At 47.8% G+C, this 12,657-nt stretch overlaps 1 protein-coding gene and 1 non-coding gene across 7 annotated transcripts in view; both read left to right on the top strand.

The window, feature by feature from the left end:
* Window positions 1–11,595, top strand: part of UBC (ubiquitin C) — a 28,558-nt gene extending 16,963 nt beyond the window's left edge. For 2 of the 6 annotated variants that reach the window (XM_063784858.1, XM_063784859.1), the window contains exons 2-3: window positions 8,250–8,425; window positions 9,239–11,595. In XM_063784858.1, coding sequence (XP_063640928.1) covers window positions 9,242–11,527 — 2,286 coding nt within the window. In that variant the 5' untranslated portion in view covers window positions 8,250–8,425; window positions 9,239–9,241 and the 3' untranslated portion in view covers window positions 11,528–11,595. 6 annotated transcript variants of the gene reach the window in all.
* Window positions 1,171–1,242, top strand: TRNAA-UGC (transfer RNA alanine (anticodon UGC)). Its single transcript has one exon. It is a non-coding gene; the product is annotated as a tRNA-Ala (tRNA).
* Window positions 11,596–12,657: the final 1,062 nt, after the last annotated feature.

Below are 12,657 nucleotides of genomic sequence, written 5' to 3'. Positions count from 1 at the left end.
GGTTCTGGTATCCGCTAGAATTTTAGTTGCAAGGTTATGAAGAGCTAACCTACTTGGGAAACATAAAACAATTTTTTGTTGTTGTGGTGGTTTTGCTAAACTCTTAACACTCACTTAAACACACAAAAGTTTAATTTAGAAAATATCCTTGGCTGGGCGCAGTGGCTCACGCCTGTAATCCCAGCACTTTGGGAGGCCAAGGGGTGCAGATCACCTGAGGTCAGGAGTTCGAGACCAGCCTGGTCAACATGCTGAAACCCCCCCCCCCAATCTCTACTAAAAATACAGAAATTAGCAGGCGTGGTGGTGCACGCCTGTAGTCCCAGCTACTCGGGAGGCTGAGGCAGGAGAATCGCTTGAACCCAGGAGGCGGAGGTTGCAGTGAGCCCAGATCATGCCACTGCACTCCAGCCTGGGCGACAGAGCAAAACTCTGTCTCAAAACAAACCAACCAACCAAAAACTAAAAGCCTCTCGCACTCCCGTGTGTATTGCAGCTTTATTCATAAGTGCCTAGGTGTGTCCGTCAACAGATACATGGATAGAGAAAATGTGTACATACGCAATAGAATACTATCCGACCTTAAAAAAATACAAAACAAAATGAAATCCTGTCATTTTTCCTCTACGAAACAAAAATAAAAACATGGCTAAGTTTGGGCGACATTACCTAAAGTGAAATAAACCGGGCACAGAAAGATAAATACTGCATGATCTCACTCACGTGCGGAAGCTGAAATAGTTGGTCTCACAGACAGAATAGTGGTTACTGCAGGTAGTGAAGGTGGGGGGAGGTGGGATAGCCAAAGGGGGGTTACTGGATACAAAAGTACAGCTGAATAGGAGGAATAAGTTCCAGTGTCCCTATAGAGTGAATACAACAACTTATTGTACGTTTTCAAATAGCTGGAAGCGTGGATTTTTAATGTCTCCCAGCACAGAGAAATGATACATGTTTGAAGGGATGGATGTGGTCATTGCCCTGATTTGAACATTACAAATTGTGTACATAGATCACAACATCACACCACACCTCATAAATGTGCACAATTGTTATGCGTCCAAACAATAATAAAAACCAAAAATACAAATGAGACACGTGGAAACAGGAAAAACGCCTTTAAGAATAGAGTATAGCAAGGACTTCCAAAAGCAAGTACAGAAAAGGGAGGGGGATGTAGCTCAGTGGTAGAGCGCATGCTTTGCATGTATGAGGCCCCGGGTTCGATCCCCGGCATCTCCATTGTAGTTTTGTTGATTTCTGTATTCATTTTGGTCCGTGGTTCTTTATCATTAAAGTGCCATGGATGTGATTATCATAAGTATTGTGATTCCAGGCACTACTTGGAGCTCAGATTTTCACACCAGGTGTGATCTTCCCATTCTGAAATATCTAATGTTTCAAATGCACATGAGTTAGAAGAGGCTGATGGGAGTAATCAGCAGCAAAGTGTTAAGGCAAAACCTGACTCGATGACTGAAACCACAGCAAAAGTGAGCAGGATGATCATTTGGGGAGTGTACACCACATCTCGTGCCACTGTGATTGTACTGCACTGGCCTCGAGGGCTGTTGACGCATTCTTGGCCATCAGAGGGCAAGTGTGTAAGTTGCTGGAAGGTCTGGGCCCCCCTGTTTGCCATCTCACTCCTCCTCTGCACTGCCACGAACCACCTTATTTGCATGGGAGGAACCCAAAAGCAAACTCGCATCCCAGCGGGGCTTTGCTCTCTGCTTCCTCAGCAACACGTCTCCACGGCTGTAATGCAAGTGCAATTTACATTTATATTCATACACTGTGTTCCGGGGTGAGCAGGCCTATGCAAACCTACCCCAAAGGCCAAGGGAGCTGAGAGGCCAAAGAAAGGGGTTGACAAACCCAGTTTCTCAGGAAAAAACATTTATTAGGGACTTACCAACAGAAGCCATAGTCTCAGGGTGGTCATCAGAGGATATAAGGTTTGCTGCGCCATAACCCCCGACCCAGGGCTTCCACACCATAGGGAAGGAATATATGTAGGACAATTGAAGTTGACCCCTCAAGCAAGGCAAGAATGTTATGTGAATCCGCATAAGGGAAGGATTTATGATCTAGGTTGTTCTGATCTAAGGGCAGAGTTTATGGTAACAGTAAAGTAGAAATCTTAGAGACCTTCCTGGAAGAGGCATTAATCAGAAGTTATCTTGGTGGATTAGCAACCAAGATGGAGTTGCTTTCACCTCCACTGTGTTTCTGTATTTTATCACTGAAAGCAAAAGATGGTGGCTCAGGCCTGTAATCCCAGCACTTTGGGAGGCATGAGGCAGGAGAATTGCATGAGGCCAGGAGTTTGAAAGCAGCCTGGGCAACAAAGGGAGACCTTGGCTCGGAAAGGAAAGGAAAGGAAAGGAAGGGGAAGGGGAAGGAAAGGGGGAGGGAAAGGGGAAGGGGAGGGGAGGGGAGATTGATTTACTTGCATGAATGATCTTTAGGCAAAAATAAATACATAAAAATAAATTATATTTTTTAAAGTTTAACCAGTTCCCAGCTCTCTAAATAATAATAAGAATGAAAGAAGGGATTCGGCTGCATTCTGTGGTACAGTTCTTTGCAATTATAATGAATTCCTCACCTGTCAGCCCCTTTCTTTCATTTGACTTGACTTCATGTTTCAAATGGTAAAAGCGTCTAATCCTAGATCTAGATAGAGCTTTCATTTTTGAGATGAGGAAAATGAAACTTGCGAACTGACTCACCAGTTAGGTGGTGACGCATTGGTGACAGCTTGTTTCTAATGAGCTTCAGGAAAGGTTATTTCTCCCTAAATGTCAACAAGGTTTTAGGGGAAAATCATTGAAGATAATTTCTGAAGTCATCAGGCCTAACACAAAACTTACATGCTTCTGTAACTGCCCAACAGTTTCTCCTTGCCCGCTGCCTAGACAGAGCCCATTTATTAAGACAGGGAAACTGTGATCCGCCCACCTCAGCCTCCCGAAGTGCTGGGATTACAGGCGCAAGCCACCTCGCCCTGCCATAATAGAGAACGTTTAATTCACACACAGCTGGCAGTGTGGGAGACGGGAGTTTTACTATTAGTCAAATCAGTCTCCCTGAAAACTCAGGGATTGGAGTTTTGAAGGATAATTTGGTGTGTAGGGAGGTCGGGAAATCGGGAGTACTGATTGGTTGGGTCAGAGATGAAATCACAGGGAGTCGAAGCTGTCCCTTTGCCCTGAGTCAGTTCCTAGGTGGGGGCCACAAGACCAGATGAGCCAGTTTATCAATCTGGGTGGTGTCAGTCGGCCCACTGAGTGCAGAGTATGCAAAATATCTCAAGCACTGGTCTTAGGTTTTACAATAGTGATGTTATCCTCAGGAGCAATTTCAGCATGGACAGAATCTTGCAGTCTCCAGCTGCGTGACTCCTAAACCATAATTTGTAATCTTGTGGCCAATTTGTTAGTCCTGCAAAGCAGTCTAGTGCGCAGGCAGGAAGGGGGCTTGTTTTAGGAAAAGGCTGTTATCACCTTTGTTTCAAAATTAAACTATAAACTAAGCTCCTCCAAAGTCAGTTCAGCCTACACCTAGGAATGAACAAAGACAGTTTGGAGGTTAGACGCGAGATGGAGTCAGTGAGGTCAGATCTCTTTCACTGTAATAATTTTCTGTTATGACTTTTGCAAAGGCAGTTTCACTTCTGTTTTACTTTGTTTCTTCTTTTGTTTATTTATTTATTTATTTTGCTTGAGACAGGGTCTGTTTCTGTTGCCCAGGCTGGAGTGCTGTGGTGCAATCACAGCTCACTGCAGCCTCAAACTCCTGGGCTCAAGTGATCCTCCCACCTCATCCTCCTGAGCAGCTGGAACTACAGGCATGCACCACCGCCTGGCTAATTTTTGTTTGTTTGTTTTGGTAGAGACAGGGTTTCACCATGTAGCTCAGCTGGTGTTTAACTCCTGGGCTGAAGTGACCCTCTCACGTTGGCCTCCCAAAATGCTGGGATTACACGTGTAGGCCACCATGCCTGGCTATTTTTTTCAATATTTTTTATTTTTATTTTTTATTTCTTACTATGACCCCACACTTATATGACATTACTTTGTACCTTATAATTAAATATTTCAGCCAGGCACATTAGCTCACGTCTGTATTCCCAGCCCTGTGGGAGGCCAGGGCAGAAGGATCACTTGAGCCCAGGAGTTCAAGACCAGCCTGGGCAACATGGTGAAACCCCCATCTCTTATTTTATTTTTTGGAGACAGAGTCTCACTGTCACCCAGGCTGGAGTGCAGTGGCACGATCTCGACTCACTGCAACCTCTGCCTTCAGGGCTCAAGTGATTCTCCTGCCTCAGCCTCTGGAGTAGCTGGGATTACAGGCGTGAGCTACCACACCTGATAATTTTTGTATTTTTAGTAGAGATGGAGTTTCAGCATGTTGGACAGGTTGGTCTCGAACACCTGACCTCAGGTGATCCACCGGCCTCAGCCTCCCAAAGTGCGAAACCCTCCTCTCTACAAAAAATGCAAAAATTAGGTGTGGTGGCGCATACCTGTAGTCCTACCTACACAGAAGGCTGAGGTGGGAGGATCACCTGAGCCGGAACATCCAGGCTGCAGAGTGAGCCGTGATCATACCACTGCATGACAGAGCGAGATACTGTTTCAAAAAACAAAGAAACAAAGCCAAATATTTCTACTAGTGCATGACAAGGAAAAAAAATACCGCAGGGAGTTGTTATTGTTAAAGGTTGGTGTCAGGAATTGGAGCTTCCTAGAAATACTCTTTGAAAAAAGTGCTTTTTCAACTATTAAATTTTATTTTACCCTTAAACAAAACTTATTATATAAGGTCACATGAGTTGTCAAATTCATAGAGACAGAAAGTAGAATGGTGGATGCCAGGGGCTGGTGGGAGGGAGAAATGGGGAATTAGTTTTTCATGGGGACAGAGTTTGTTTTGCAAGACGAAAAGAGCTCCAGAAATGGCTTGGTGGTGATGGCTGATGCACAATACTGAATGTACTTCATGCTACAGAAATGTACACTTAAGAATGGTAAATTTTATGTGTATTTTACCACAATTTTAAGACAAAACCAAACAACGACACAAACAAAGCCCAAATAGGTTAAATAACTTCCTAATGTTCCTAAAGTAGGCAAATTTGGAGACTAGCTAAGTCCGGTTTTGACCGCTGAGATGAATGGGTTATTTTTAAGCTGGAGCGGTTTGTGTTCCACCACACAGTTATACAGCACAAGCAGAAACAGGAAGAAGAACACATTCCCCAGGTTTTTTTTTTTTCACTTCCTGTTTGCCAGGCCTCTAACCTGCAGGCGTCCTTGACAACCTTTTATGGTTATATAAGCGATGACAAAGCAAGGCAAACCCTTCCCACCACCTCTCTGATTCCACCCTTTTTCTTGGGGGAAGCAAGTTTGTTGACCCTCACTCATGCTCTCAGACAGTTTCATGGGGCTGGATTAAGTCACATACAAGGTGGTGAATTTCAGAAGGGGGAAGTGAATCTTTAGGGGGAGGGGAAAAACGAAGGCGGAGGAGCAGGCGCTGATCCACCCCCGCCCTCCCCAGCTGCAGCCCAGCACCCCGGCCCTTTGTGAGCTCAGGTCCTCACACGCTCCCTTCCGCCTGCCAATCCCGCCCTGTTGCTGGGCCTCTGTCCCTTCTCCATTGGTGCCAGCTCTGAAGCAATCTTTTCTGGGGCGCCTGCAAAGGACGGATCTGTGGGTGGAACGAACTGAAAACGGATCCAGTGACTCATCCCGATTCTTGCACATTCTAGCACATCGCATTCTAGGTCAGCAGGGTTTAGGTTTTAAGAGCGTGACTTGATACCTGACTCCTGAGTCCAAGTGGGACATTTAGACTTTGGGAACCCTTTCGGAAAATAGAAAAGCAGTTGTTGCAACAACAAAAATCCTTTGTAGGACAGGGTTTCTTAATTTCAGCACTATTAATATGTTGGGTCTGATAATTCTTTGTTGTGGGGGACTGTCCCTCATAGAATGTTCAGTGGCATCCCTGGTGTCTACCAACAGTGCTAGTATTAGTAGTAGCACCCCCTAACCTCCCCTGAGTTGTGACAACCAAGAATATCTCCAGATATTGCCAAATGTCCCCTGAAAGAGCAAATCACTCCTTGTTGAGAACCATTGTTGTAGAGAAACATCAGACACCTGCGTTTTGGGAGGCCATTTTCTTCCCTGTCACCTCAGTGACTTTGGAGAAAGGTTTATTTCTGTTTGCTTCAATAACCATTTAAGTCAGGGAATGCTGGGATGTTTTCAATAATTTTTTTCTGCTAGAGACAACATTGGTTTCTCTTTGCAGCTAACCTTTGGCCCATTACCCACCCTACCCTCATCCCCTCTTCTTCCTTTTTCCTCCTCCTGTCCTCCTCTCCCTCCCCTGCCTCTGCAGTTAGGGCTGTTTTTTCTCCGTACCTTTTGGACTCTGAAAAAAAGCTATGTCACAAAGCTGGTGACTCAGCCTTTAAACAACATGAATCACAAGGCTTGCAGCAGAGTAACAGCCAAAAGCAACCAGGGCGTGGTTGAAAGCCAGGCCTGGTCACCTCAGAAAGAATCTCAGCTTTTTAATCCCTTCAAAACTCCTTCCCGAAATCTAGGGGAAAAACAAAAAACAAAAACTTTGCAGAAATGTGTATTGGAAATCACTGGGGTATCCTGCCAATCCTGGAAAATGACACTTTTATTATTCGTTTTAATTTCCCAGTAACACATGAATTCATTCTCTTTAAAATGTTAAAAATTGGAGATGTCAAAGTCTGTTTTGAATAATGCACAGATCTTGGATTTTCGTAAATACACACAAACATGGGTTGCCATAGAAAATATATAGCAGGTTCATTTTGCTTTGATGCATATTTTAAGTCTGCCGTTTAAATAATGTAATGTTCATAACTTAAAACAAGAATGCAGCCTTTTCCTAATGGCAAAATATTTTTCAGTTGGTAGCCTCTTTTTCTCTTGTTTTGAAGCTTTCAAGGGTAGAAATCAAAATAGCCTCCCTACCTCCAATACATTTGTAGAAACAGGGACTATTTGTAGAAGAGTCCAGAAGGAACAGTGGCTGGGAAATTGAGGGCATGAGGGAGACTTTTCACTGTACACTTTAAAAAGACACATTTAAAAAATCTCACCATGTTCGTATATTTTAAAACATTTAAAAAATATACTGAAGAAATGACACGTAGGGATCACAAAATAGGTTGTGGTAAAAATTTAAAAAGCTGGCTGGTGATGCTTTTCTCCCCACTTCTTTTACCAAAATAGAATTGCCCTGTAGAATTACATTTCATATTTGACACCCTACCCTGCACTGAAATAGGGCTGGGATTCTATTCCTCTCTTTTAAAATCTCCGGTTTAAATGGGTCCGATTATTGAATGGATCCTGCTTACAATAATCGTACCCATTGAAACCAGAGAAATTTCCATGCCTCCCTGTTGGCATCAAGTAGGACCTTTCCATACCTGGCCCTCAGAATGTACAGGAAGGTGGAAGAACAGTCTAGAAGGATGTCGTTCGCTCAGCCTTGGGTTCCAGCTAAAATAAAACTGTGTGGGGTTTCCGCCTCTTTTTTCCAAATTTAACCTGGACACCCAGCTCCTCTGCAGTGTCTCCCCTGGAAAGTTCTCGAGCGTTCCCCAGCTTTAGGGCCACGCCCGCCCTGAGATCTGCCGAGTCATTGTCCTTGTCCCGCGGCCCGCAGCGGGGGATGGGCGCGGCCCCGGGAGCCCCCCGCGACCGGCCTGGGAGGCTCAGGGAGGTTGAAGGGGGCTGAGCAAAGGAAGCCCCGTCATTACCTCACATGTGACCCAAAAATAAAGACCCGTCCATCTCGCAGGGTGGGCCAGGGCGGGTCAGGAGGGAGGGGAGGGAGACCCCGACTCTGCAGAAGGTGCTCGGTGCGTGCCCCACGTCCGCCGAACGCGGGGTTCGCGACCCGAGGGGATCGCGGGGGCTGAGGGGAGGGGCCGCCCACCCGCTCCGGGTGCAGCGGCCTCCGCGCCGCGTTTTGGCGCCTCCCGCGGGCGCCCCCCTCCTCACGGCGAGCGCTGCCACGTCATGACGAAGGGCGCAGCGAGCGTCCTGATCCTTCCGCCCGGACGCTCAGGACAGCGGCCCGCTGCTCATAAGACTCGGCCTTAGAACCCCAGTATCAGCAGAAGGACATTTTAGGACGGGACTTGGGTGACTCTAGGGCACTGGTTTTCTTTCCAGAGAGCGGAACAGGCGAGGAAAAGTAGTCCCTTCTCGGCGATTCTGCGGAGGGATCTCCGTGGGGCGGTGAACGCCGATGACTATATAAGGACGCGCCGGGTGTGGCACAGCTAGTTCCGTCGCAGCCGGGATTTGGGCCGCAGTTGTTCTTTGTGGATCGCTGTGATCGCCGCTTGGTGAGTAGCGGGCTGCTGGGCTGGCCGGGGCTTTCGTGGCCGCCGGGCCGCTCGGTGGGACGGAGGCGTGTGGAGAGACCGCCAAGGGCTGTAGTCTGGGTCCGCGAGCAAGGTTGCCCTGAACTGGGGGTTGGGGGGAGCGCAGCAAAATGGCGGCTGTTCCCGAGTCTTGAATGGAAGACGCTTGTGAGGGGGGCTGTGAGGTCGTTGAAACAAGGTGGGGGGCATGGTGGGCGGCAAGAACCCAAGGCCTTGAGGCCTTCGCTAATGCGGGAAAGCTCTTATTCGGGTGAGATGGGCTGGGGCACCATCTGGGGACCCCGACGTGAAGTTTGTCACTGACTGGAGAACTCGGTTTGTCGTCTGTTGCGGGGGCGGCAGTTATGGCGGTGCCGTTGGGCAGTGCACCCGTACCTTTGGGAGCGCGCGCCCTCGTCGTGTCGTGACGTCACCCGTTCTGTTGGCTTATAATGCAGGGTGGGGCCACCTGCCGGTAGGTGTGCGGTAGGCTTTTCTCCGTCGCAGGACGCAGGGTTCGGGCCTAGGGTAGGCTCTCCTGAATCGACAGGCGCCGGACCTCTGGTGAGGGGGAGGGATAAGTGAGGCGTCAGTTTCTTTGGTCGGTTTTATGTACCTGTGTTCTTAAGTAGCTGAAGCTTCGGTTTTGAACTATGCGCTCGGGGTTGGCGAGTGTGTTTTGTGAAGTTTTTTAGGCACCTTTTGGAATGTAATCATTTGGGTCAATATGTAATTTTCAGTGTTAGACTAGGAAATTGTCCGCTAAATTCTGGCCGTTTTTGGCTTTTTTGTTAGACAATGCAGATCTTCGTGAAGACTCTGACTGGTAAGACCATCACCCTCGAGGTTGAGCCCAGTGACACCATCGAGAATGTCAAGGCAAAGATCCAAGATAAGGAAGGCATCCCTCCTGACCAGCAGAGGCTGATCTTTGCTGGAAAACAGCTGGAAGATGGGCGCACCCTGTCTGACTACAACATCCAGAAAGAGTCCACCCTGCACCTGGTGCTCCGTCTCAGAGGTGGGATGCAGATCTTCGTGAAGACACTCACTGGCAAAACCATCACCCTTGAGGTCGAGCCCAGTGACACCATCGAGAACGTCAAAGCAAAGATCCAAGACAAGGAAGGCATTCCTCCTGACCAGCAGAGGTTGATCTTTGCTGGAAAGCAGCTGGAAGATGGGCGCACCCTGTCTGACTACAACATCCAGAAAGAGTCTACCCTGCACCTGGTGCTCCGTCTCAGAGGTGGGATGCAGATCTTCGTGAAGACCCTGACTGGTAAGACCATCACCCTCGAGGTGGAGCCCAGTGACACCATCGAGAATGTCAAGGCAAAGATCCAAGATAAGGAAGGCATCCCTCCTGACCAGCAGAGGTTGATCTTTGCTGGAAAACAGCTGGAAGATGGTCGTACCCTGTCTGACTACAACATCCAGAAAGAGTCCACCTTGCACCTGGTGCTCCGTCTCAGAGGTGGGATGCAAATCTTCGTGAAGACACTCACTGGCAAGACCATCACCCTTGAGGTCGAGCCCAGTGACACCATCGAGAACGTCAAAGCAAAGATCCAAGACAAGGAAGGCATTCCTCCTGACCAGCAGAGGTTGATCTTTGCCGGAAAGCAGCTGGAAGATGGGCGCACCCTGTCTGACTACAACATCCAGAAAGAGTCTACCCTGCATCTGGTGCTCCGTCTCAGAGGTGGGATGCAGATCTTCGTGAAGACCCTGACTGGTAAGACCATCACCCTCGAGGTGGAGCCCAGTGACACCATCGAGAATGTCAAGGCAAAGATCCAAGATAAGGAAGGCATTCCTCCTGATCAGCAGAGGTTGATCTTTGCCGGAAAACAGCTGGAAGATGGTCGTACCCTGTCTGACTACAACATCCAGAAAGAGTCCACCTTGCACCTGGTGCTCCGTCTCAGAGGTGGGATGCAAATCTTCGTGAAGACACTCACTGGCAAGACCATCACCCTTGAGGTCGAGCCCAGTGACACCATCGAGAACGTCAAAGCAAAGATCCAAGACAAGGAAGGCATTCCTCCTGACCAGCAGAGGTTGATCTTTGCCGGAAAGCAGCTGGAAGATGGGCGCACCCTGTCTGACTACAACATCCAGAAAGAGTCTACCCTGCACCTGGTGCTCCGTCTCAGAGGTGGGATGCAGATCTTCGTGAAGACCCTGACTGGTAAGACCATCACCCTCGAGGTGGAGCCCAGTGACACCATCGAGAATGTCAAGGCAAAGATCCAAGACAAGGAAGGCATCCCTCCTGACCAGCAGAGGTTGATCTTTGCTGGAAAACAGCTGGAAGATGGTCGTACCCTGTCTGACTACAACATCCAGAAAGAGTCTACCCTGCACCTGGTGCTCCGTCTCAGAGGTGGGATGCAGATCTTCGTGAAGACCCTGACTGGTAAGACCATCACCCTCGAGGTGGAGCCCAGTGACACCATCGAGAATGTCAAGGCAAAGATCCAAGACAAGGAAGGCATCCCTCCTGACCAGCAGAGGCTGATCTTTGCTGGAAAACAGCTGGAAGATGGTCGTACCCTGTCTGACTACAACATCCAGAAAGAGTCCACCTTGCACCTGGTGCTCCGTCTCAGAGGTGGGATGCAAATCTTTGTGAAGACACTCACTGGCAAGACCATCACCCTTGAGGTCGAGCCCAGTGACACCATCGAGAACGTCAAAGCAAAGATCCAAGACAAGGAAGGCATTCCTCCTGACCAGCAGAGGTTGATCTTTGCCGGAAAGCAGCTGGAAGATGGGCGCACCCTGTCTGACTACAACATCCAGAAAGAGTCCACCCTGCACCTGGTGCTCCGTCTCAGAGGTGGGATGCAGATCTTCGTGAAGACCCTGACTGGTAAGACCATCACTCTCGAGGTGGAGCCGAGTGACACCATTGAGAATGTCAAGGCAAAGATCCAAGACAAGGAAGGCATCCCTCCTGACCAGCAGAGGTTGATCTTTGCTGGGAAACAGCTGGAAGATGGACGCACCCTGTCTGACTACAACATCCAGAAAGAGTCCACTCTGCACTTGGTCCTGCGCTTGAGGGGGGGTGTCTAAGTTTCCCCTTTTAAGGTTTCAACAAATTTCATTGCACTTTCCTTTCAATAAAGTTGTTGCATTCCCAATTGGTGTTTTTTTTTGTTTGTTTGTTTTTTTAAGTTTATTTTGCATTAGACTGGGTGAAGGGGGTCAAGGTTTTCGGTCTACAAATGTTCCTGTGGTAACAGTGAAATCTCAGTGAAGGGGGTGGCCTTAATATAGTATGAACTGTAGAAGGTGGGTGCAAATAAAAGCCAGCTTCAAGACCAGCTTGGCCAACGTGGTGAAACCCTATGTCAACTGAAAATACAAAAAAGGCAGGTGTGGCAGTGAGTGCCGGTGATTCCAGCTTACATGGGAGGCTGAGGCAGGAGAATCCCTTGAACCTACGAAGCAGAGGTTGCAGTGATCTGAGATGCTGCCACTGTACTCCAGCTGGGGTGACAGCAAGATTCAAAAAGTTATAGGGAGATGGAAGTATTTTGCATATGTAGATTTGCTTATAAGTTAACTTTAAAAGTACTGGTTTGTGGGTGATGTGTAAGGTAACGGGATGGGAGAATTACTGGAACACCAGGGAAGAGGAATTTTAAAAGGTGGGAGTGATGGGGTAACTGAAAGGATGCTTTAAGTGCATAGGTCTATATAAATGCACATTGAGCTGCATAGACAGTCATGGGATCAAATTTTAAGAGGATGTGGAAGGTAAAAAAAGGCATAGCTACCAAGGTGTGGAAAAGGAATTAGTGGTTAGAGAGTGAGCTATTCGTTGAAACAATTGCGTTCTTGAAACAATTCTTGCTGGTAAAATGTCACATTTTATGTGACTACAGGTGGAGGATTGGCACATAACCTAACCAGTGGGGGAAACAATTGACCTCTGCATTTGTCCAAGTGTATAGTAGCATTTGCCCAATCGAATGGTCCTGGTAAGGTGTTAATGTTGACTAGAACCAAAGGTGGAAGTTGCAGGGAAAGTGGTTTAGTACAAGGGTGGACACCAGGCAGTCATCCAGAGGCCCATTAAAGGCCTTGGAATGTTTTTCCCAAGGAGAATCACTCCCTCTTCTCTCGCCTAAAGTTTTAGGGGATTCATGAACAGCTGCTGTGGAATAGTTTCATCTCCCTAGCAATTGTAAAGCAACTGA

Source organism: Pan troglodytes, chromosome 10, assembly GCF_028858775.2.
Source record: "Pan troglodytes isolate AG18354 chromosome 10, NHGRI_mPanTro3-v2.0_pri, whole genome shotgun sequence".
NCBI lineage: Eukaryota > Metazoa > Chordata > Mammalia > Primates > Hominidae > Pan > Pan troglodytes.
This window is presented reverse-complemented; position numbering and strand designations above follow the sequence as displayed.